The 14,172-nt window shown below is 40.9% G+C and overlaps 2 protein-coding genes across 2 annotated transcripts in view; both read left to right on the top strand.

Annotated features, from left to right (window-relative positions):
• Positions 1-14,172, top strand: part of LOC101678316 (protocadherin alpha-13) — a 102,665-nt gene that overhangs the window by 10,765 nt on the left and 77,728 nt on the right.
• Positions 8,820-12,789, top strand: PCDHAC1 (protocadherin alpha subfamily C, 1). Its single transcript, XM_013052407.2, has one exon. It carries the CDS (start codon positions 9,617-9,619, stop codon positions 12,122-12,124), a length of 2,508 nt encoding a protein of 835 aa, XP_012907861.1. The 5' UTR covers positions 8,820-9,616; the 3' UTR covers positions 12,125-12,789.

The following is a 14,172-nucleotide window of genomic DNA, read 5'->3' as shown; positions in this document are numbered from 1 at the left end:
ATATGTCCACTCAGATTTTCTATTTTTCTTTTTACCCAATTTTGGTATTTGTGTATTCTAAGAATTTTTTCATCTAAACTACTCATTTATTGGTACACAGCTGTTCATAATATTCTATTATCTTTTTTATTTCTTTAAGGTTTGTAGTAATGTCTTCTTTCATTGCTGGTTTTAGTAATCTTCATTTTCTTGACTTTTCTCTTGGTCAATCTAGGTAAAGTTTTGTCAATTATGTTGATCTTTTCAAAGAACCAACTTGTGCCTTTGTCATCTTTCTCTACTGTTTTTCCTCTTTTTATTTATTTTTTCTTTAATCCTTTAAATTTGGCTTGTTTTTATTTTTCCAGTATCTTAAAGTAGGAGGTTAGGTAATTGATTTGAGGTATATCTTCCTCTTCAGTGTCAACACTACAGCTATACATCTTCCTTTGAGCATTGTTTTAGTTGCATTCCATAAGTTTTCATATATTGTGTCTTTCATTTCATTTATCTCAGCATTTCATTTATCTCAGAGTGTTTCCTAATTTCCCTTGTTCTTCTTTGACCCATGGTTATTTTAGCACATGTGATTTAATTTCTACATATATCTGAATTCCCTAAATTTCAGTTTGTTATTGATTTCTAATTTTATTCCATTATGGTCAGATAACACATTTTGTATGGTATCAGTCCCTATAAACTTACTGAAGTTTATTTTATGGCATAGTGTTGGGAAGGGCATTCTAATGTGCAACATTTTTTTAAATGATTTTTTAAAGTTTTTTTTTTAAATTTATTTGACACAGAGATAGAGAGTACAAGTAGGCAGAGCAGCAGGCAGAGGGAGAGGGAGAATTAGGCTCTCCGTTGAGCAGAGAGCCTTATGTGGGGTTTGATCCGGAACCCTGGGATCATTTAACCGACTTGCCACCCAGGCAACCCTCATGCGCAGTCTTTCAGATTTCACTTAGTCATGTAAGAATGGGTCTTGGGCTTGGAACACTTCCTTACCAAGAAATGGAGTCTATACAGCCTGTGATAGTCTTATTATCTTGTGTGGGAATATCTTTCCCTCTTTCAGACTCACTGAAGCTCTAGTCTCTGCTTGGAGCATGTGAATCATGTGGTATCTGACCAAGCCCACTGTTACATCTGTCCTCTGTGAAGAAGAGAAAAGGTCTTTCTACTGTGGTACAGGAGGGGTGCACAGAGAAACCCACTGGCCATGGGATACTGATGCCCAGTACTGAAGCTGATCTTGGTCTGTCTTTTCTCTATGTAAATACAATGTTGTTCCATCCTGCTTGACTGTATTGTGTTCTTCTTGGCAACTCTGATGCCAAGATGCAATGGGCAGAAGTATTTAGAGTCCTCCCTTGGGGTTGATACCTGGTGCACAGTAATTTGCTTGACACTTAGCATGTGGTCTGTTATGGAGAATGTTCTTGTGCAGTTGAGAAGAATAGATATTGTGCTGTCAGTGGGTGAGTATTCTGTAAATGTCTTTTTTGGTCTAGTTGGTTTACAATGTTTTTAAAGCCTTCCATTTACTTACTGATCATCTGTCTAGGTGTTATCTATTGCCAGAAGTAAGGTATTAAAATCTCCAGCTTTTAGTATTGAATTGTCTATTTCTTCTTTCATTTCTGTTAGCTCTTGCTTTATGTATTTGGGGGCTCTTTTGTTAGCTGTCTATATTCTTATAATTGTTATACTTTCCTAATCAACTCTTGTCATGATGAAATATCTCTCTTTATTTCCAGTAATATTTTTGTCTGATATTAGCATAGCCACTGCAGCTCTCTTGTGGTTGCTATTTTTATAATATATGTTTTTCCATCCTTTACTTTCAATTTATCTGTATCTTTGAGTCTAAAGTTGCCTTCTGTTGATGACATATAGTTGGACCTTGTTATTTTAATATCTAGTCTGATAATTCTGCCCAAGAGTGAACCTGGTGATGTAATAGCGGATCTCACAGTGAAAGATCCCCTTGTGATTCTGGCAGTGAGCATATGTACATGTCTATTTTCTAATCTTTCTTGTAGTATTTATGGAGATCCCATTTTGGCTTAGTTTGGATTACTACTCATTATTGAAAGTAGTTCCTTTAAGACTAGCTGTCTGCAGGTGAAGAATGTAAATGGATGGGCCAGCAGAGCTCTGGACTAACATGAAGGTATCTTTATTAACGTTTGGTAGAGTAGTTTGTGTGTACCTTAGTTTCTGCATATCTCCAACTGGTGAGAATTGGCAGCTGCAGAGCAATTTGTTATCCAGAATTTTTTCTTCTCCTTACTACATACATCCTTAGCTTCACTCTTGAAATAATAGTGCTTCTGCTCTCTGTCACATTTAGTCCTGCTTTCTCTTATATTTTGTGCTGACAAATAGGATGAAAGGAGAATCCTGCCTGATTCAGCCTATGTACCTAGATCTTTTTGTTCAGTCTGGGGAGGTAAATTTTCCCTTCACCCTTCAGTCTTGTGGCTGCTCTAAGAATTAAATTAACATGAGACAGATTAACAGGAGAAAATAAAATTTAATTAAATACATGCAGGGGAATCCACATAAACGTTAGAGATTCCAAAGACAGTTAACAAAATGAAGTACATATATGACTTTCTGAACTAAAGAGAAAAGGGTAGGATCTAAGGCTTCAAAGGGGCAGAAGGCAATTCGTAGGAAGGTGGAAAGAGTAAATGTCTGGTAAACAAATGTGTGCTGGGTCATTAAAAAAAAATATGACATTGGGAAAACTTTGATCAAACAGGCCTTGCTAGCTTCTTCCCTGTCTACCATATCATATTATGCTGCAGTTATCTATGGTGATAGCTCCCTTCCTGGAACACATCCTGTAAATTATTTTAGGCAGAGAGAGGGGAGGTTTTTTTTTTTTTTTTTTTAAAGCCCTCTGTTTCTTAAAAATAACCAGCCTATGAGGAGCACCGGTTGTCGTATATAACTTTGAAGCATTTAATTTTACAACTGAAACTAATATTGGACTGTATGTTAATTAACTGGAATTTAAATGAAAACTTGGGAAAAAATAATCAGCCTAAAATAATACACCAGCCAAACAGACACATTTTGGGATGGCAAATTATGCATCCCTGTCATTCCAAACAAAGAATCATTTGTTTTGTTTTTCAGTATGAACCACTACTCTGGAAAACTCCAGTCTATCAGCTCTTCCCAAGTCTCCAGTGGGACGAATTCACTCTTAGCATTTTCTCACATCTTGGTCCAATTTTCATGGTACTTGGTAATTTCTCTTCATATATATTATGCTAGAAGTTCATTTGTTTTATAGAGTTTCATCAAAGATGAAAGCTGATCATGTCACTGAACCTCTTTAGTTTTAATTTTTTTTATTTGATTTTATGAGTAGAAAATTATATTGCCTATAAATTTATCATCTAACAACATATGTTATTCTCCTTTCTAACACATATACACATTTCTTTATTTTATATTGATTAGCCTAGCATATCCAAGTCAGTATTGAATAATAACTATGAGATGAAGTATCTGGTTATGCTCATGATTTTTCATGGAAATTATTCTGATGTTTTATTGTTTAAATTGAAGATTGGGGATGCCTGGGTGGCTCAGTCAGTTAAGCATCTGCCTTCGGCCCAGGTCATGATACCAGGGTCCTGGAATTGAGTCCTACATTGGGTTCCCTGCTCAGCAAGGAGCTTGCTTCTCCCTTTGCCTGCTGCTCCCCATGCTTGTACTCTCTCTCTCTGACAAATAAATGAATAATATCTTTAAAAATATATATATAAAATGAAGGTGGTCATTTTTTTGTGACAGCTGTCAAATTTTTATCAAATTGCTTTTAAGCATCTATCATAAGGATGCTCTAGTAATATTTTGTTTAGCATGTTTTGAAACTATAATGTGAGATTTGTGTAGAGTCTTTTTTAGAGAATGTTGATAGAATCTTTGTCAGATTTTTATTTCAGGTTAAGCACTATCTAATAAACTGATGTCAGTTGGGTTAGTTGGTAATGATTGCAGGCCTTCCTTTTAAGCTACACTTGATGAAAATTTTCATCCACAGCTCAGAGGAAGATCTAGTGTGACTGCTTACCAAATATGTGCAATACAAAATTTGAATGTAGATAAAATATATTATATAATTGAACAAGATAGGTTAGCTTTTAACCCAGTAATATTCAGCAAATTGGAGTAAAAAAGAAAAAGTACAAAAGTCTAGGACTTTTTGATCTGTGGCTTAAGACCATCTAGAAAAAAATAGGTATTAATTTTAGTTTTCAATCCATCATGAAAAAAAGTATTTGATTGTGTTTTAAAGAGATAGATGTAATTTTAGACTCTATTCCTTGATTTGTAATATTTAGAATGAAAGTAATGCAGCTGGCTGGGTCCAACGATGCAGAGGGATGTCCCACAGGACCAGCCAAGAGGGTCCTTTGGCTTCATGCAGGATGGAAATCAAATGTGAGCCCTGAGAAGTGAGAGCAGAATTTATTGAAGATATGTGGAGAGAGCCGATACAGACAGTCTGGGAGACTCAGAAAGAAACAGGGAGACTGTCTCATCTTTGCTTGGCATTTGGGGTTTAGATCGAAGACAGTGGTCTGGTGTATGTGTCCCCTCATACATTTCAGGAATTAGTCAAAACAAGGATGAATTCTTAGACATCTTCTGTAAGTTATTGAAGCTCTGGAGTCAGTGGTCTTGGAAAACATTCATGATAACCTCTCTTGGGTACTCCTTGGATGTTATCTGTTGTGCTGGAAGACTCTGAAGAAATCATTAACTCTTTGACTGTTACAAGGAGGACATTAGGCATGTGTAAGAATAGATCTAGACAGGGAGACTGAAGGGACTGCATGAAAAAAGTGCTTTTTTTTATTCCTTTTCCTTCTTCTATTCTTGCTAGGACCTATACCCTCACCTTACACATGCCTTAATGTATGTTCTCCTTATCAAGGAGAAAAGATCTCTTTTTGCTTCAGATGTGACCAACCTGGAGTATGACTTTAAGTTCTGAGGGCTACACTTTGAAGAGGAAATAGAAAAAGATTTTTAGAAAAAGGTAGGTAATTTTGGGGGGTACCTGGGTGGCTCAGTAGGTTAAGCCTCTGCCTTGAGCTTGGGTCATGACCTCAGGGTCCTGGAATTGAGCCCCACATCAGACTTTCTGCTCAGCTGGAAGCCTGCTTCCCCCTTTCTCTCTGCTTGCCTCTGCCTACTTGTGATCTCTTTCTGTCAAATAAATAAAATTTTAAAAAAATCTTTAAAAAAGATAATTTTTGGAAAATTGGCAAATAATTGTAAAAGGTAGTGCATAAACACAATATAGAGTCAGAGTGAAGATTCATGAAGAAAGGTTTGAGATACTTTATATGGTATTATGTCATGGAGAAAAACAAGTTACTTGGGATTAGAAATTTGAGAAAGAAATTCTGTAGTAATATGTTAGATGCAAGTAAAAAAAAAAAAAGTAACATAGGATGTTGTATATTGAGAGTGCGTTAGCCACTTAATTTGTGTGCCCAGAGCGTAGCTAGATACTTAAGAAACAAAATTTGAGTGATGTAGATCTCTACCCCCAAAGAACTATTCTGTGAGACTTGATTTGGGATAAAAACAAGAAAAAAAGACTTGATTTGGACACTTGATCAGCTTTTACAGGATGAAAATTTGCTTAATGTGACACTGATATCTTGTCTTTAAATTTACTTTAAGTATGTAATATGTTCCCAAGGAGTAATCTTAAGCACTAAGAAAATCTGGTTTAGGGACACTTGGGTGGCTCAGTTGGTTCTCTCTCGCAAATAAATAAAACCTTTAAAAAATAAAATGTGTTTTAAAATCTTAATTTTGCAGATATCTGTGTGGTTCTGCCTGTTAAGTGTCTGCCTTCAGCTCAGGTCATAATTCTGGGGTCCTGGCTTCAAGTTCTGCATTGGGCTTCTTGCTCAGCAAGGAGCCTGCTTCTTCCTTTGCCTGCCTTTGTCCCTGCTTGTGCTCTCTCTCTGATAAATAAATAAATCTTAATTTTGTTTTAAAAGCAATATCCTTTTGTTGCAGGTCATTGAGCACAATGGCCAAGAAATTCTTAAGACACAATATGGTGTAACTTAGTAATTTATTTAAGTAAAACAGGACCCATGGGCAGAAAGAGTTGCACTTTTTGCTATATGAAGCTGGTGGCTAAATGCTTAGTGCTCAATGGGGAGGGGACATGCAGGGAGTATTAAATCATAAATGTTTCTTTGAATTTCTACTCATAACACTACTTTTGTAAGATTTCTCTTGTGCTTATCATTCAGTTTAGTGTTAACTAACAGATATACAGGCAGTAATGAGACCCTTTAAGGATGTATTTGATCCTTATTAATACTATGCAGGCTAGTGGTCAGTCTTCTGGGTTAAATGTGAACATTTTTCTGCTTCTATCCCTCATCACTTTTGTGGCATGTGTTAGATTTACTATTTTCTCATTTGGCTGCAAGATCTCTGGTAGGAGCTTACGCGTTATGGCTAGAAATCTCTTGAATTTATAATTTAAGGCTAAGCTTGGTTGGGAGAGACTTATAATAATGTCTTGGCAATAGAACCCAAGCAGAAATCAAAACTGTTTTTGTATTGAGTCCACTTAAAGTTGTACTTGTACCTGAGTAAAGCTCAAAAATGTCTGAATAAGGGGAAACTACGGCAAATGGCATAAAATGGCAAAAGAGAAGTTCGCTAAAGAGAAGTTCGCTAAAGAGAAATTTTACGAGATCGTGGATTTAGTGTTCACCTTGTTATCTTATACAAAAGGAAAGACTCTTGAGATATTCTCATCTTCGGGATATCTAAATATCCCAAATATCTCCTGAATATTGCTTTCCTACAAATCCCATTTATGCCTACAGATAGTAGATAGGGAGATAGATAGGGAGGCAGGTGACAGAACAAATCCCACTAGGTGAGTGCTATTCACTTATTCTTGACAGAAATTAAATCCTTTAAAAATAATCATCAGTGGCAGGTTAGACAGAGAAATGGGAAGAGAGGGGAAGCCAGAAGTCTGAGAGGTATGTGTAGGGGTAAGAATTTTTGTCAAGATTTTTCATTCGATTCTCAGTATGTTTTTCCTTTTCCCCACTTACTAATCCACACCCACACATATTGTCCTAGACAGAGCTCGGAAATTCTAAACCCAGTATAACTGGAAACCTGATTGCAGGTCTTAAAATCAGGGGCCTTCCAAAAGTTGAGTGCGTCTCTCCAGATATATTTCAGGGGCTGCTAATGGAAAAGTGAAAAGTACAGCTTCGCACCCCAAAGCTGTTAGCATTAAATGAAAATGAGGAAATGCAAATCCTAATCTCTGACACTGAAGTAGATAATTAATTCTGATTCTGAAATTTGGTGAATAAATTTAATTTTTATGGGTTGTTTCACATCCTAATGAGCATTCCGCAAGATGGCTATACTTACAGCTCTACCTAACACTTCAACGGGGCTGAATATTTTCTGCTTTGATTTTATCCAAGACTTGGCGTCAATGATTTTCTTGGTTCCTTAACTCAGAAAGACAAATTAGTCTAGGACATTTACTACTTAAATTGCCTTATGTTGCTGCTTGCCCTGCTTCCCTGGAAGAGATAAGTGGTTGGGTTTGTATTGTTCCCAGGGAGGTGATTGGTTCCCAGTGGCATAATGAATTTACCAATCCCACTTTCAGTCTTAAAGCCAGAATGCTGAAACAGCCTGCCTCCCCACCCCTCATTTTAATCAGCAATTTAAGAAACTATTGTAACAGTGTTCAAACATATACCCAAGTTAAGAGAATTGTGTAATTAGCTCCCTAGTATCCAGCTTCAGCTTCAATAATTATCAACACTTCTAGGCAGTTTTCTGACCAGAAAATACATTGCCCTGGTAAGGCTGGGTGGCTCAGTCAGTTAAGCATCTGCCTTCCGCTCAGGTCATGATCCTGGGTCCTAGAATCCATTCCCACATGGGGCTCCTTACCCAGCAGGGAACCTGATTCTGCCTTTGCCTGCTACTCCCTCTGCTTGTGTCCTCTCTCTCTCTCTCTCTCTCTTTCTCTCTCACAAATAAATGGGTAAAATCTTAAAAAGAAAGAGAAAGAAAAAAAGAACATCACAGTGAAAGCTTCAATTCTTGATCAGTATTCAGCTTTTGTCTTTCAAATTTTGGTTCCTGGGGCTTTGGACCCTGCAACTGTATTAAAAGAAGTTTAAGAAATTTAGTACTTAATAGTCATTTGAGGGCACTCTCTTTTTTCAGCTCTCCTCCTCTTCAGGGAAATCGCCTTCCCCCTCAGGGAGATCCTCTGGTTGTAGGGTGCAAGAAGAAATTTGGAGATATTTCTTATAGCTCAGAGATGTTTTTCATAGAACTGATCAATATTACGATTTCCCTCCAGGAGACCGACCTAAAAAGGAAGTTGGAGAATGTATGGACAGCTAGTCAGTTCCTACCCTGCCTCAATGCTATTTTCCAAATATCTACAGAGAGTAAATTTACAGACTAGTTCCGTGGTCACACAATGGAGAGTATCTCAGTGACTTTCTTCCCACTCCACTTGTCACGTCCTGCTGGGGATGAGTGTCAGTCTGAGTTTCAGGAGCTTGTATTGACTGGTTTCTAACCTCTCTCAACCAGAGCGTCAAGGGCGCCTGGTAAGGCACTCCGCCCCAGGACCTCCTGGGGAAAGAGAAACCGCTGACCCGCAGAAAGCCAAACTGTGAGCTTTGCGCTCACCCACCTGGGTGCCTTGAAAAGCCAGAGTCCCAGGGAAGCTTGAGGAGGCATCTATTTCCCAATTTGCCCCTCGCTGATCGCCTCTATTGAAAATTTGGCTCCTGGTATAAAAGAAGGTGCAGGAGAGGCTTTAACCCGCCGCGGAGAGTCTGGGAATCCAGCATGCGATGCCCCTCAGTCCTTAGTTTGGGGGCTCCTGTTTCCTTAAGCTTCGAAGGCGTGGTCATTCGTGGCTCGGATCCCGCCTCTCTCCGCCTCCGCCCCGTGGTTTTTCTGGCAGTTCCGCTCTCTTCGCCCGCACCGTAGGGGTTCTGGGGGGTTCGAGAGCCCTGGACTAGCCCCGGACTGGACGTTCCGCCGTCACACCGTGGCGAGAGAAGCCCAGCCCAGCTCAGTCCTAGTTACGCGCGGTCTTTAGGCGTTGGCTGTGGAGGTTACGCGGAGGCCGGCCTTAGGGCGTTGTCCTTCTGTTCGAGGGAAGATGGGTTAGCTTCTCCCAGCGTCTTCCGTGCCCCGCCCGGCGCCGGCCGCCAGGACTTCGGAGAGATCCCTGCCAGCGGCGAGTGGAGACGGTGCCTCCCTAGCCCGAGCTGTTTACCTCGTCTCTGCACCCCTAGGCGGCGCTGCGCTCCTCCTCACCCGCCAGCTCCGCTTTCCCAGACGGCTGCCGCACTTCCAATCCAGCGAGCAGATCTTCCAGCGGGCCAGCCCTGGGCAACTCCAGTGCGTCCAGGCTGCCGAACGTCGGCGCTCTGGGCATCTCTAGCCCGCGGCAGCGGGCAGCCGGCCCTTGCTCTTTCTAGCGGTTCATGCTCTCCGGGAGTCCGGAGCATGGTCCTGGGTCGCAGTTGGTGGAGCGAGGACGCCGAGAGGGAGGATGGTGGGCTGGAGGGTGGCGGTTCTGTGTCTGTGGGTCTCCTGCGGCTCTGCCGCCGGACAGCTGGAATATTCAGTGCTGGAGGAGACCGTGCGGGGCGTAGCCGTAGGCAATGTTTCCGCGGACTTGGGGCTGTCGGCGGCCGCCCTGTCCTTGAGGAACTTTCGCTTCCTTTCCAGACACCGAGAGCCCTACTTCGGGGTGGATCCGGCCAGCGGTAGTTTGGTGGTCCTAGAGCCGGCGGACCGTGAACGGCTGTGTGAGACCAAAGCTGTCTGCGTCTTGACCTATGAGCTGGTGCTTGAGGACCCGCTGGAGCTCCACACGATGAGAGTTCACATCGTGGACACCAACGACAACTCGCCTCTCTTCCCTGCTGGCGACGTGCAGCTGCACATCCCCGAGTTCCTGATGCCCGGAGCCCGCTTTACTCTCCCCAATGCTCAAGATGCTGACGAGGGAAGCAACGGGGTCCTAAACTACAGTCTGAGCCTCAGCCAGCACTTTCGCCTGATCATGGGATCGCGGGTGGACGGCAGTGAATACCCGGAGTTGGTATTAGAGAAAGCGCTGGATCGGGAGCAGCGCGCCACCCACCAGCTGGTGCTCACTGCCAGGGACGGCGGGCAGCCGGCGCGCTCGGGAGACGCACACGTTACGGTCCTAGTGGTGGACACAAACGACAACGCGCCTGTATTTGAGCACACAGTCTACCGCGCCAAGGTACCAGAGACTGCCCCCAACGGGACTGTGTTATTACGAGTTCAGGCCTCGGACCCGGATGAAGGCTCCAACGGGGAAATCCGGTACTTCTTAAGCAACAGCACTCGAGCAGCGCTGAGACACCACTTCCACGTGCACCCTAGAAATGGGGAGGTGCGGGTGGCTGCTTCTCTAGGTCCGCCTGAAACGTTGTTGGAGGCTTACATTGAGGCGAGGGATGAGGGCACCTTCGGGTTAGCTAGTACTGTCAAATTGCTGGTGGAAGTGACTGATGTGAACGATCACGCCCCTGAGGTCAATTTCCTGACTCTCTCCAGTTCGATTTCTGAGGACGCTCCCCCTGGCACAGTGATTGCTCTCCTTAGTCTCAGGGATGAGGATCTCGGTCCCAATGGTAAGGCCATCTGTAGCGTGTCCAGCGGAGGCCCTTTCAAGCTGAAGGCTTCCTTTGACAACTACTATAGCTTGCTGACTGATGGGCCGCTGGACCGGGAGCAGGTCAGCGAATACCAGGTCCTGATCACTGCCTCAGATGGTGGCTCGCCCCCCTTGAGCACCCGCAGGAAACTGACTGTGTTTGTTGCTGATGTGAATGACAATTCACCAAGCTTTGCTCAACCACAACAGGAACTTTTTGTGGCTGAAAACAATGGTCCTGGGGCGTCTCTAGGCCGGGTGTTTGCCCAGGATCCAGACCTGGGGAAGAACGGCCTTGTCTTCTATGAGTTGTTGGATATTATCTCTGAAAGGCAGAAAGTCTCTAGCTTGGTGGCAGTAGAATCACCCAGCGGGGCTATCACTGCCAAAATTTCCTTTGACTTTGAGCAGCTCAGGGGGTTTCACTTCCAAGTAGAAGCCCGGGATGGTGGTATTCCTCCCAGAAGTGCAACAGTGATCGTGAACTTGTTTGTGATAGATAGGAACGACAATGCTCCAGTCATCTTGTTTCCTGTGCCCAGGAATGGCTCTGTTCCAGTAGAAATTGTGCCCCGCTCTGCCAGGAGTGGACACTTGGTCACAAAAGTAGTAGCGGAGGATGCAGACAGTGGCTCTAATGCTTGGCTTTCCTACCATATTTCTCAGGCTTCTGACTCCAGGCTTTTCAGAATTTCAGCCAGTATGGGAGAACTCCGAACTGCCCGCTTAATTCTTCCCACTGATGCGGTTAAGCAGAGGGTGGTGGTGGAGGTTCGGGACCATGGAGACCCACCACTTTCCTCTTCCGTCACATTGGGTATACTCTTGAGCAACTCTGCTCCTCAGGTCCTCCCAAACTTTGAAGATACTTGGGAAACAGGAGGCCACCTTTCTACCCAGAACCTGTATTTAGTGATTGCTCTGGCCTGTATTTCCTTTTTATTTCTGGGGTGCTTACTTTTCTTTGTGTGTATCAAGGTGAACCAGAGCCCAGTTTGTTGTTCTCAAAGGTGCTGTGGCTCTCCAGAGGAACTGAGGTATGGGAGGAAGATGGCTTCAAATCCTCTGACATCAGCCACAATAGATGTCACTACAGTTGAGAGACTTTCTCAGACCTATCTCTATCGGGCCTCTTTAGGACCTGGTTCTGATAATAACAGTTTGCTGTTGCGTGGGGAATACAGTGCTGCTGACCTGAGAAATCTGGCTACTGGGGTAGGACTGAATTTGCCAATCGCCTGCATTCACATTCGGAATAGGAAGGGGGATCAGTTAAATGTCAATGCCATGGTAAGCAAATTTGGAGGGATTTTATTCCATTGGCCAGGAGGTGACTGTTTGCTATGTTCTGAAATGCTTCTTAGGTGAGTCTTTGGCAACACTTAATCCATTGAATTGAACACTTCTGCTTAGCACCCCCTGTGCTAAGAATTCTGGGAGTATATGAGTAATAAAAGACTGTCCTTGACCTCAGGGAACTTATAGTTTATTTTTGAGAAAAAAGGGTAAGAAATTCAAACCCATTAAAGAACAATAAAAGTAACATAATGTAAAGGTCTAAAATTAGAAAGAAAGTACCAGTTTTGGGTACAGGTAATAAATGACCTGGAAAGTCTTTAATTCCTTTTGGGAATTGGTTTAAGGATTATTTAAAGCATAAATCCGTCATTCAAAAAAATATTTTGAGCAACAGATATGTGTAAGGCATTCTGATACCAAAAGTGGGAATGAAAAATGTGCAATACTCTTTGCATAACATAAGCATAATATCATGGAAGATGAGATATTTCCTCAAACTATAATAATACACGATTTAATGATGATAACCTAAAAAAATGTAAAAATAAATTGCAACGGATGTTCAAAGAAGGGAGAGAGACTGTGAGAGAACATTTGGGAATGGAAGAGGGAATCAGAGAAGGCATGGTGGTAGAGATGGCATTTGAATTAAATCTTGAGTGATACACCATTTAATAAAATGCTACATATTTTCTAGGTCAGACTTTAAATAAATGCCATTTTGGCAAACTAGTCTTTTTTGACAATGACACTCTAAAACATTAGATAATAGCTAATTATCTAATTATTAATATCTAAAATATCTAAAATTAGATATAGCTAATAGCTCCACACAGTGTTTCTAAGTATATGGAAGTTATAAGCATGCCTCAGAACACATATTTGTATTGGTGGAATATAAAACTATTGGGTATAGGACTTGACAACCTTTAATTTTGTGTTTTTATTGATATATTCCACAAAAATAAAAGATGAGTTAATTGTTTTTTTAATTGTAATTCCAGTACAGTTAAAATACAATGTTAGATTCAATTCAGGTATACAATATAATGATTCAAAATTCCATATATTACTCAGTGCTTTAAAGAGAACTGTTACATCAGAAGCAGTTGTGTGTTCAAATTTGCCATTCAAAATCCATTTAACTTAGAATTAATTTTCGTATTATTTTAGAGGGCAGTATACTTTGAAATAAGTAAATACCATATTTGAGAATAGTACACCTAATGAAAGGTAAATTATTCAAATACTTAAATGTATCCATAGTGGCCCTTTACATTTCAGAAACTTTCTGAATAGCGTGAGGACAATCTTCAGCAATGTTACAGGATGACTTTCTGACTTCTCATAGAGATCATGGATACAAGGGAAGGAGATGCGCAGAGATTAGGAAAGGAAATGGAAGATTCCTTGTTTTACTATTCCAGGTAATAGGGGAAAAGTTATAAGTTATTCTTCTCCAAATAATGATGTTAACTGCAAATAGATTAACATGCCTTATAATTTTGCATATTTAATATTCTCACATGACAGAATGCAGTATATGAGATATGATTAGTAAATGCTTGTTGAATGAAAGAATAAATACATTTGATAGTGTATGAATTGGGTGTAACATAGAACAGTTCAACATAAGGGCAAAGATTTAACTCACTTTTCCAATTTACATGTATATATTTAACATTTTAAAGATCACTTTCAAATATATTATTTTAATGGTTATTTTCTTCCTCATATATAATAGAACAAAATAATGGGATTTTCTGGTCCTAGAGCTAGCTTGAAAGACCTCAGTGCTGTGTTTTGGCACTAAATATGATTGCAGTTCCTACTGATGACAAAGTGATTAGTAGGAATGCACGTCTTTGCATTGTGAAAGTCACAGTGGATGCAAATTAAAATGCAGTTGATTTAAAGGGAGAATATTGGTGTGCTATAATGTTAATATTTCAGGTATCAGAACACTTAGTGTATAAACTCTCTTCCTATCAAGAAAATTCATAACTTATTTCTTTTATTTCATTGCTTTCTCTAACCAAGAGAGATGAGAATACCAGTAATGTCTGAAGTTTGGGATTTGGATATTGTTTGAAAAACACATTTTGAGTAGACTTGAG

Source organism: Mustela putorius, unplaced genomic scaffold, assembly GCF_011764305.1.
Source record: "Mustela putorius furo isolate JIRA1106 unplaced genomic scaffold, ASM1176430v1.1 tig00000145_pilon_pilon_pilon, whole genome shotgun sequence".
Classification (NCBI taxonomy): Eukaryota; Metazoa; Chordata; class Mammalia; order Carnivora; family Mustelidae; genus Mustela; species Mustela putorius.
The sequence above is the reverse complement of the archived record's forward strand: the minus strand, read 5'-3'. Positions and strand labels throughout refer to the sequence as shown.